The following is an 11,356-nucleotide window of genomic DNA, read 5'->3' as shown; positions in this document are numbered from 1 at the left end:
TTTTATGTGTATATATATATATATATATATATATATATATATATATATATATATATATATATATATATATATATAATTAAAATTTTCGCATTTTGTATTTATATAAATTATAAATACAAATTTTATATATATGTATATATATAATTTCAACAATTTGATATATATATATATATTTTTTTTATCTTTTTGACATTTTTTTTTTCTATTTTTATTTTATAGTTTTAGTTATTTATGGTTTTTTGTTATATTTTTATTTATTTTGAATCAAGTAAATAAATTTAAATTCGATAAACCATGTCGAAATTATTTTTTCTTTAATTTTTCTTATTTGTGAATTGAAGCGTTAATGTTTTTTTATTTTTTTATTTTTTTTTAATTTTATGTCGTTATTGTTCATGTTTTTTTTATGCTCCATAGTTAATATCGTTAGCAACTTTATGTTTGCATTTATCATTATCATTATTTGACCTTTTGTTTTTTATTTTTGTTATAATTTTAATTATTTATTATTCTTCTATTGTTTTTATTTATGTTGATTCAAGTAATGAAAAATAGAAAAACAAAAAATCAAACACCAAATTCTAATATACTCTAATATATTAATACATTTTATATTTTCATATTTTTTTGGTTTTTTAATTTTTTAGTATTATTTTTTTTTAATTTTTTTCATATTATTTTTTAATTATTTCCTATTTTTATTTTTTTTCATTGTTTCGTTTTATTTTTCATCAACTTGATAAATTTTTTTGACATTTTCCAAAAAGTGTAAAATATATGAATATATTAGAGTATATTATAATTTTGGTATTTGAGTTTTTTTGGTTTTTTAAAAAACATTAAAAAAATCATAAATAACTAAAATTATATAAAAAAATAGAAAATAAAACGTCAAAAAGATAAAAAAAAAATTATCAAGTTGTTGAAAATATATATATATATATATATATATATATATATATATATATATATATATATATATATATATAATCTATATTTATAATTTATATATATATATACAAAATTCATATTTATAATTTATATATACATAAATTTTCAAATTTATAAAATTACACGAATAGTCCTTGAGGTTTATAGTATATTGCAATATTGGTACAAGGGCAAAATAACATTTTCCATTAAAATCTAGCAGCTGAAAAGTTAGATTTAATGGCAGGAGGACCTTTCATGTAATTTTACAAACCACAGGGACAGTCGCGTGACTTTTTGTTAGGAAGTCGTCAAAGTGCGATATTATGTAAACCACGGGGACCAATTGTGAAGTTTTGTCTAAATTTAGTCAAAAACCTTAATGATTTGTTAAAAATATATATAAAAAAACGTTTTTTCACAATATAATCAAAAAATCGCATATAGCTAGTCCTCATCTGCGATTTGCTCATTCTATATGTTATTTGCTCATTTTCATCGGCGATTTGTTCCATTAATCCATTCCATCAGTTATTTGTAGTTGAAAGTGACGAAATGGCAGATGAGAGTAACAAAACCGCTGAGTAAATTACACGAATGGTCCATATGGTTTAGAGTAATTTGCGCGTTTGGTCCCTAACTTATTTTTTTAACTCAGAAGGTCCCTACCGTTTGCTTTTGTTACGTGTTTGGTCCCTGTCTTACCTAAAAAGACTATTTTTGCCTTTTATTTTTCAATTTATTTAAATAAACAAACCTCCAACCCGACCCCACCCCACCCCACCCCCTCACCTTACCTTACACAACCCATTATTTTTTCTTGTTTAAATAATAGTATTTTTAGGTAAGACAGAGACCAAACGCGTAACAAAAACAAACAGTAGGGACCTTCCGAGTTAAAAAAATAAATTAGGGATCAAGCGCGCAAATTACCCCAAACCATAGGGACCATTCGTGTAATATTTTTTTTTTTTTTTTTTTTTTTTTTTTTTTTTTGTGGTACGATAAACCCTTATATACTAATGGCATGTCAGCTGGCTCCCACCATCCTAAAGAGGTGTTCAAATGCAGTCGGCCGACTTTTTACGGCAACGGAGGGGCGTCAAGAGACTCAAGATTGCGGCCTGTGGGTCCGCACTCTCCAAAACTCCCCATTTCCTCTTTTCTGTAGCCACCCGTTTACTAAACCCGCTCCTCCAAAACTCCCCATTTACGTGTGTCAATCACATCTCAATTCACCCACCCGTCATTTTCCGACACCAGAACAATCTTCATCTCCAATTCCTTAATCTTCACCCAAATTACACACATACCCAAAAGATTTCGCGTGAAGACACCAAAGATCGCGCCCTTTTAGGCTATACCCACCAAGTGTTTGTTAAAAATACTCATTTTAACAACTTTGAGAATATAAAATCCGAAAACAAATGGCAACTGCTACTTTGGGTTCATCGACTCTAATCCAATCGCAGATTAATGGTTTTATAAAGCCGTCTATCTCCCAGTGTAACACGCTCTCTTGCACAAGGTATAGTTTTACTTCTCTAAATTCGTAAGGATCTCGACAACATTCCAAATGTAGTGCTCATAATTTTCAAATTCATGATTCAATTTAAAGGAGAGCCATTAGAACAGTCGTGAAAGCTAGTTCTCGAGTTGATAGATTCTCAAAGAGTGATATAATTGTTTCTCCATCGATTCTGTCTGCAAACTTCTCAAAGTTAGGAGAGCAGGTCAAAGCCGTTGAGGTGGCGGGTTGTGATTGGATCCATGTTGATGTAATGGATGGCCGATTTGTTCCAAACATAACAATCGGAGCTCTTGTTGTTGATGCATTGCGCTCAGTTACAGACCTCCCATTAGATGTTCATTTGGTAATTAACTCTTCTTTTTGCAAATAATAATTCTCATATATCAATATATATCATTCAAAGTTTCAAACCAATTTAATGAAAACTATAAAAATGGCAGATGATTGTGGAACCTGAACAACGAGTCCCCGACTTTATAAAAGCTGGTGCAGACATAGTCAGTGTCCACTGTGAACAATCTTCCACCATCCATTTACATCGAACTATTAATCAAGTGAGATTTCATACGTTTTCTTGAAATCTAAAATCTTTTTTATTTGTCGCTTTTTAATGTTCCTTTTTTCATTCAGATTAAAAGTCTTGGAGCAAAAGCTGGAGTAGTGTTGAACCCTGCAACACCATTAACAACCATAGAATATGTCCTAGATGGTAAATTATACACAATTTTGTACATTTAAGTATATCTTTTAATGGAATTGTTGAGTCACATTGTTTTTTTTTTTTTTTTTTTTTTTTGTTCAAATAGTGGTGGATTTGGTGTTGATTATGTCTGTAAATCCTGGATTTGGTGGCCAAAGCTTTATTGAAAGCCAAGTGAAGAAGATATCAGATTTGAGAAGAATGTGTGTGGAGAAGGTATTCTTGCATTCTCGCTTTTTAAAAAAAATTTAAAACATGAAAATCCTAATAGGGAAATAGTTTTTAATAATGACAATTTAATTTATATCCACTTTGCAGGGTGTGAACCCATGGATTGAGGTAGATGGTGGAGTGGGCCCCAACAATGCATACAAGGTATTTCAATCTATGTCCATGTTTCTTTTATAAAGTTCTGTATGGGTGTGAGTAAATGACCATTTTACCCTTCTGTTTACAACACCAACAATCAGTTTGAACAATTTTAAAACATTCCATGTTTGATGACAGGTCATCGAGGCTGGGGCTAATGCGTTGGTTGCTGGTTCTGCTGTTTTTGGAGCTAAAGATTATGCTCAAGGTAAGGACTCTTTAGTCTTTTCTACTCTTCATCTGTAACCAAAAACTTGAGTAGAAATCCTTAAAAACATGTTTATTTTTATTCATTTTTACAGCAATAAAAGGTATTAAAACCAGCACAAGACCCTAAACATGTTTCTTATCCATTATCTCAAGTATTTGAAGACAAAATGTTGGATTTGAAGACAACAGGGAAAGAGGATTCTATACCAAATACCACATTGCTTCATGATGTTGTGAGATTACTCGTATAAAGAAGATGGATATTGAAAAATGGCATGCAAATGTGTATAAAAAGTTCCATTTTTGCCCTTCACTTCTACACCTTGTTTAGCTAACATTCGAGTTGTTATGAAATCTTGATGTAACTGAAACATGATAGGGAATGAAGAACAAGTGGCAATTTTACGATTTTTGTTTTCTTGAAAACTTGATTGTTATTGAATGCAAAGAACCCTAAAGCATAAATTATATCTCTTATAAATTTCCCAACTACAACTACAAACTCTCACATTGAACACCCAATTCCAGAAGATCATCAGAACACTTGAATGCTGATTTATAATCCCCATTTTCTCTATAACCCCTAGCAAACACACCATAAATCACATCATTTGGGATCACACCAATCTTAACCATGTCTCCATGTAACATCATCACACCATACATATGTTTCATCTTAAAATGCCACTCTGTAATCACTGCATAAACATCCACATCTGCCTTCAAACCAATCCGTTTCATGTCTCTGAAAAACTTACCAGCTTTGAAAACTTTCCCATCATTGCAAAGTCCTATAATCAATGATGTGTAAAGAACATTATTCGGGTGACAATTATCATTTTCCAAGAAAATCTTGATTGCATCATTAGTTAAACCATCTTTGCATAATCCATCAATCAAACAAGTAAGAGTGAAAACATTAGGGGTTAATCCTGACTCCATCATCTCCTTGTAGATCTTTAAAGCCGATTTTGTATTGCAATCTTTAAAATGTCCATCAATTAAAGCAGTGTAAATCACAACATCAGGCACAAGACCTTTGATCATCATTTCTGTGTATAAACCCATTGCACATTCCATGTTCTTTACCTTACAATAACCGTTTATTAATGTAGAGTAAGTAATGATATTAATCTCAACACCATTACTCATCATTTCACCACACAACTCAAGAGCTTTCTCCATGTTTCCTTTCTTTGAGTACCCATTGATTAATGCATTGTAAACTGCTGAATTAGCAATGACTCCCTTTTTAGTCATTTCTTTTAGCAAAAGATTTGCTTCTTGTAATCTACCCATGTTGCAATGGCCATTTATAAGTATACAGTAAGTGTAAACATCATTTGTTATACCCAAGGTTTCCATTTCGGATAACAAATTAAGGGCTGCAGAAAGATTTCCTTCTTTACAATATCCATCAATTAAACAATTATAAATGTGTGAATTAGGTATCTCACCAAACTTAATCATTTGACTGAAACAACTTTGGGCAGATAACATGCTACCCACTTTGCGAAACATGTCGATTAGGATACCAAATGTGACAAAATTTGGGATCAAACCAGTGATCAAGATCTCTTTGTAAAAGTCAAGAGCTTTACTAACATTTGCCATCTTACAATGGCCATCTATTAGAGCATTGTAAGTGTATAAATCTGGAGCCACTCCAGCTTTGTTCATTTCTGCAAACATGCTTTCGGCTTCTGATATTCTACCTTCACAACATAGCCCACGTATAAAAGTTGTGTAAATGACAACAGTCGGGTTCATACCTCTTTCAAGCATTTCATCAAACAGCTTCCGGGCTTTTTTGATATCTCCTTGGTGACAACATGCATCGATTAAAATCCCATACGTGACAACATTTGGTGGCATGTCATGAGAAGTAATGTTTTTGTAAGCCTCCCACATTGAATTATACCTCCCAGTTTTCAGAAACCCATCTAAAATCCTGTTGCAAACATGAACAGCAGGCAACTCATCTGTTTTCTTGAGCACCCAATACGCCTCATCCACAAATCCCAGTTCGGTTAAAGCTATGATTAACACTCCAAACACTTTGGTTTTGGGCTTGCTGAGTTCGGGTTGATCAAGGGCATGGTAGAGCAAAGAACATACTCTGTTAGGAGGGCAAGATCTATGTAGAGTTTCGATGAGGTCTTTCATCAAACACCTGGCCTTCAAGTATAACCTTGCATTGGTCAAGAAATGAATAGTCGCTGAATGCAGTTTTAAATTCTTAGTGGCATCGATGTTCTTGGAAGCTGAATAATACAACTGAAGCGCTTCACTTGCGGATTTGGAGTTTATGATTTTATCTGCGAGGTTCGACTGAAAGGATGAAAATGAGGCAGCTGAAGAGAAGAGAGGAGGATTTCTGGAGCATGAGAAATTGGCTTTAATGGCGGAAATCTTCATCGTCGCGCAGGCAAGGTGATTTCTTCCATGAATCAGATTCATCTGCCGTTAATTCTTTGATCCAAGTCTCAGCCCAAAGTTGCTCTTGCTCCGACCATGAAATCACTACACTTTTAATCATATATGAGAAAAAGAATACATTTTACTAAAATACCCTCCTATTTGAAAATAATTAATGAAGTTGTAAACTAAGAAAATGATCGATGCTTCCCTCTTATCTGCCTTGCCTTAGGTCAAGTTTTTCATAACTTTCCTTACTCATTAGCCGTCAGCCACCCATGCTTCCCTCTTATCTGCCTTGCCTTAGGCCTCCGGGTATACCTACGATAGAAAATAGAATGGATTTTGGCCTTTATCCGACCCAAATCCTTAAAAATTATGGGTTTGGGGTATAGTTATTGATTCATTACCCGTTAACAATCCATACCCGCTAACCATTTTATTAAACGGGTCGGATATAGATCATTATCGATCCGTTCCATTTATAACCCGCTTCGTATAAATTTTAGAATTATAAGTTTATATTTTATACCACCTAAAGTTTAATTTTAATTCCAATAGAAAGTCCAAAGGGCAAAAGCTAAAGTACAAACTGTTTTTACATAAGACTTAAGGAGCCGACTTCTAGGCTTCTAGTCTTCTACTAAAAATTATAATGTCATTTCATTTATAATTCATCAAGCAATCGCTAATTTCAATTATAAATCAATAAAATCATTTATCAACTAGAAGAAAGTTTGTAATTGTTACAATAGTGATTTTTAATTCCAATCGGAAATCCTCAAGTATGTAATGTGTTTTTTAAATCAACATTTGTTTTATTTAAGAAGTATTATTTTAAGATTTAAGAAAAATGCATTTGATAATTCAAAAAACATACGGTTTATGGGGCGGGGTTTGGACAGTTGTTGATTTGATGGATAATGATATGAGTTTGGATCGGATAGTTGTTGATTATTCCAAACCCTATGGGTTACAAAGCGGGTTTGGATCGGATTTTGAAATTAGTTAAAAGGGTTTGGATCAAGGTCAATTCGCTCCAAACTCGCCCCATTGCTAGGTCTACCTGCAACGAAGACAATCTACAACTTAGGTGGCTGCTAAGTCACAATCATCCAGTTCAAGAAGCGAGGCAAGTTAGGCCCCAAATACATTGATCCGTTCAGGGTATTGGCCCGGGTAGGCCGGGTTGCGTATCGACTGGATCTGTCAGCTGAAGTTAGTCAGATCCACAACACCTTTCATGTCTCCCAGTTGCGGAAGTGCTTAGTAGACGACTATGCAATCGTACCTTTAGAGGATATTCACGTGGATGACAGCTTGAATTACATCGAGAGACCAGTAGCCATTCTCGATAGGAAGACGAAGGACCTGAGGAACAAAAGGGTAGAGTTGGTGAAGGTGGAGTGGCAGCACCGCAGGGCTTGGAATGGACATGGGAGCCGAAGGAGGAGATGAGGGAGCACTACCCGAAGCTATTCCCAGACGCAACAGACTTCGAGGACAAAGTCTGAAATAAGTGGGGGAGATTTGTAACACTCGGTTCCTGGTATGTATTTGATTCTCAATTTATTCACTTTTGTATAGAAACTCGACGAGTTGGAGGCCCCAAACTCGTCGAGTAGAGATGGATTTGGACGCAGGTTGTGAAGTCTACTCGACGAGTTGAGAAGCCTCAACTCGACGAGTAGGATGTGCAGAATAAAACCCTAATTTTCAGGGTTTTGCACCTTATTTAAACACCTTAACCTTCATACGATGGCCTCATTTACAGCCTCCAAGTCCCAAACCCTAAATATCAAAACACTAATGCCTTGTGTGAGCTTGTGAGTCATTTTTTAGAGAAAACTTGTGTATTTGAAGCTTATGGAAGAAGGAGAAGCTTGAGGGCCCAAGAGAAACCTTTTAGATCCAGGAACTTCACTCCATTTGCAACATTTTCTGGTAAGCAAGCCTCAAACTTGCTTAATGATTACTTAGATCTCTTCATTGTCACTTTTATTGGGTTTTGGTCCACGTACCATGGTCCTTGGGAAATGGACGTCCCAAGTGTGTATACTTCCAGATCCAGGACCTTGAAGGGCTTTCATGGAATAAAGGTGCAAACTTTATGGCCATTGAAGCCCCATGTAACCTTTAAGATGTCATTTTAGCCTTTTAAGCCCCAAAAGGCCATGCATGGAGATAAAGGCAGAGACTTTACTTATTCAAGTAGTGTCTAGGGTCTAGATCTCAGTTTGTATGCCTTAGCTTGAAGTATTAATGGCTTTTAGATAAAGATCTAGGTCTTAAAGAGTTAGGGTTAGTGCTAAACCCATTAAGGAAGAGTATTAATGGGTAAAGGTGGAAACTTTACCCTTAAAAGCACATTTTCAGTATGCATATGAAGTATGGAGATTAGATCTGAAGGATAGGAGCTTAATCTATTAAGATAGCTTAACAGACTGAAGAACTCGACGAGTTCATAGAGGAACTCGACGAGTTGGGTCGAAGTGTCCCGATTCTGTAAAAGGAATAACTCAACGAGTTCAAGTGTGACTCGACGAGTTGGCCGGGAAAGTCCCGATTCCGTTAATAGGAGAAACTCGACGAGTTGGATCGAGATTTCAGGGTGTAACACCGTAAATTCCAAACCAAAATTTTCATTTTTAAAACACATAAAACTCGTATATTATATTTCATAAAAACCATAAGTGTCTCAAATGTTAACATAAATCTACAAACAAAAGCCAAATCCCGGAATTCTCAACATAATCCCAAACAAGTGTGTACAATCACAACGGCACCTTCCCACGGTCCCGAGAAGTACCTAAAACACATATCACACAACACGGTAAGCACGAAGCTTAGTGAGTTTCCTAAAATACCACATACACAAATAATAAGCCTCTCATGGCTATAACTCGGCATGGACCCTCCAGCCTCATGCGTCTCGGTGTGGACCTTTTGGTTATGTGTCTCAGTGAGGACCCTCCAATATCACAGCTCGGTTCGGATCCTCCGACCTTGTCTTGGTGGAAACCCTCCAGTCCCACAACTCAGTTTGGACCCTCCGATCCTATCTCAGTAAACACAGAATATAGCATATATATCACATAGACAAAATGCATAATATCATATATCTCAAGTAAGCACATAAGACCCTTAGGTCACACAAAGATTACCACTCTAGGTAAAGTATAGTGAGAAGACTCACCTCGTAAGCAAACACGTAATAACCTTATACACGAATCTAGAACTAGCCTCCACCTAACACATAGGATAATTAACTCTAATTAACACTCTATTCACAACTCTAAATAAACCAAGGGTTATTCTCTCTTTCTCTCTCTCTCTCTCTCTCTAACTCTTGGAATGGGTAAAAGACCATTTTACCCCTCCATTGTCCCTATAATCCCTGTCTTGACCAAACCCTAAAGTCAACAGAAGTCAACACTCAAGTGAACAGTCCATGTTGACCTGACTCACCGAGTGCATCTATGTGACTCGTCGAGTCCCCTTGTTTCTTCTGAAATATCACGGATATCCAATTTAACTCGTCGAGTTGTCTTGTCAACTCGCCGAGTTACCCATGTCCAGACTCATCGGGGAAAAGCCTAGCCGACTCGTCGAGTTAGCTCATTGACTCGGCGAGTCGCTTAAGTCAGTTTCTCATTCAGACATTTTAAGGTAGATCTACCACCCCAAACCCTAGATCTAGGCTCCCAAGGCTCGATCGTCACGTAAAGTTTCGATCTTTATGTTCATGCATGGCATAGTTTGCTCCAAAATTCCAATACAACTCTAACAAGGGTGTTTAAGCACAATAACTCTTATATGGGTGAATAAAGCTGGAATGTAACATCCCAATTTTCAAGGCCAAAAATTTTGTTTTAATTATGTTACTTGTAAAACAGTTTACTGAAAACCATCATTAATATCATATCAATCCCTAATATCATAAGTCACATGTCATAAACCATGTCGTGGAATAATAATAATGTTATAGTAAAATCCCAAGAATCTCAGAATGCGAAAATCTGGTGCGTGTGATGCGTAGCTATCGCACGACTCCTTCCCCTTTGCTGAAGAGGTACCTGAAACAAAACTGAAAACTATAAGCACGGAACTTAGTGAGTTCCCCCATCATATCACATACAATACATAACACATACTGCCAGGCATATTTGGGTGCCCGACCTACCCTACTGAGTGTACCGAGGTGCTCAATCTACCCCTACTAGGCATACCGGGGCGCCTAACATACCCCTGTCAGACATACCAAGGTGTCCGACCTACCCCTCCGGTCTATCTCAACCGGTTACGAGGACTATTTCACCCCTATTACTACCTCATAAAAGCATAACATACTCATACTGCCAGGCATACCGGGGTGCCTAACCTACCCCCTGGCCCTATCGACCAGATACGGGGACTATTCCCCCATACTACCACTATCACATACATTATATCATACTAGCACATAAAACATAACAGATAGTGGCAAACCAGACAATTATCACGAAGACAATTATCTCAACTACAATCAACTACTAGTAAGCCTGCATTGGTGCCTTTAACCCACTTCTACTGGAAGGTAACTCACCACGTAAAGCTAAGTGTCGAATCTCACAGAAAGTAATCTCTAATAGCTACTCCGATGACTCCCAGCTACCGTAATCATTATAACACTCAATCAAAATTTATAACATTACTTAGGGTAAAATTACCATTTTATCCCTTGGCATAACTTAAAATATTCTTAAGGTCCAATTCTAACTTATTAAATCCAATGCACCCATTGCCCATCAAGGCTCCCTAAAGGCCCGTTAATGGCCCAATTTACTAAATTGGGCCTAACCCTTCAAATGGGCCTTTCATAATTCTATTAAGTCCATAGCCAAAAATGAAATAATCTTGAGTTGCCCAATATGGCCCAAAAGGTCCAATGCTTCAAATTCCAAATTCCCAAGCCCATAACTATACTCCACAGTGGGTCACAGGGCCCAATAGTCAAGGCCTAGTCCCTTAATGCCTAAAAGCCCAATATAGCCACTCTGCATGCGTACGCGCGGCATACCTGGCACGTACGCCGAGCGTACGCTGGCCTTGACCAAAACGGGGAGTTGACCCAATACGCACAGTGTACATTCACGCCGACACCTTCCCATGGTCCTGAGAAGTACCTGAAACACATATCACACAACACGGTAAGCACG

General features: G+C 36.2%; 2 protein-coding genes across 2 annotated transcripts; one reads left to right on the top strand and one right to left on the bottom strand.

Annotated features, from left to right (window-relative positions):
• Nucleotides 1-2,009: 2,009 nt before the first annotated feature.
• LOC145052425 (ribulose-phosphate 3-epimerase, chloroplastic) lies at nucleotides 2,010-4,166 on the top strand. Its single transcript, XM_079000245.1, has 8 exons — nucleotides 2,010-2,458; nucleotides 2,549-2,804; nucleotides 2,902-3,015; nucleotides 3,092-3,170; nucleotides 3,268-3,377; nucleotides 3,480-3,536; nucleotides 3,669-3,738; nucleotides 3,833-4,166. The coding sequence occupies exons 1-8, from the start codon at nucleotides 2,358-2,360 to the stop codon at nucleotides 3,865-3,867; spliced, it is 822 nt and encodes a 273-aa protein (XP_078856371.1). The 5' UTR covers nucleotides 2,010-2,357; the 3' UTR covers nucleotides 3,868-4,166.
• A 28-nt stretch (nucleotides 4,167-4,194) lies between these two features.
• On the bottom strand, nucleotides 4,195-6,357 carry LOC145052424 (Pentatricopeptide repeat (PPR) superfamily protein). Its single transcript, XM_079000244.1, has one exon. The coding sequence runs from the start codon at nucleotides 6,198-6,200 to the stop codon at nucleotides 4,236-4,238; it is 1,965 nt and encodes a 654-aa protein (XP_078856370.1). The 5' UTR covers nucleotides 6,201-6,357; the 3' UTR covers nucleotides 4,195-4,235.
• Between the last annotated feature and the right edge of the window lie 4,999 nt (nucleotides 6,358-11,356).

The sequence above is a fragment of the Lactuca serriola genome, chromosome 5 (assembly GCF_051521515.1).
Source record: "Lactuca serriola cultivar US96UC23 chromosome 5, Lser_US96UC23_V15, whole genome shotgun sequence".
Classification (NCBI taxonomy): domain Eukaryota; kingdom Viridiplantae; phylum Streptophyta; class Magnoliopsida; order Asterales; family Asteraceae; genus Lactuca; species Lactuca serriola.
Note: the sequence above shows the minus strand (reverse complement) of the source record. Positions and strands in the feature narration are given on the sequence as shown.

What these genes read in the sequence shown, in the direction of transcription:
- LOC145052425 (XM_079000245.1), top strand. Translation starts at nt 2,358, where the DNA reads ATGGCAACTGCTACTTTGGGTTCATCGACTCTAATCCAATCGCAGATT. An exon ending in CATAGAATATGTCCTAGATG is followed by an intron (nt 3,171 to 3,267) that starts GTAAATTATACA and finishes TTGTTCAAATAG; the next exon opens with TGGTGGATTTGGTGTTGATT. An exon ending in AGCTAAAGATTATGCTCAAG is followed by an intron (nt 3,739 to 3,832) that starts GTAAGGACTCTT and finishes TCATTTTTACAG; the next exon opens with CAATAAAAGGTATTAAAACC.
- LOC145052424 (XM_079000244.1), bottom strand. Translation starts at nt 6,200, where the DNA reads ATGAATCTGATTCATGGAAGAAATCACCTTGCCTGCGCGACGATGAAG.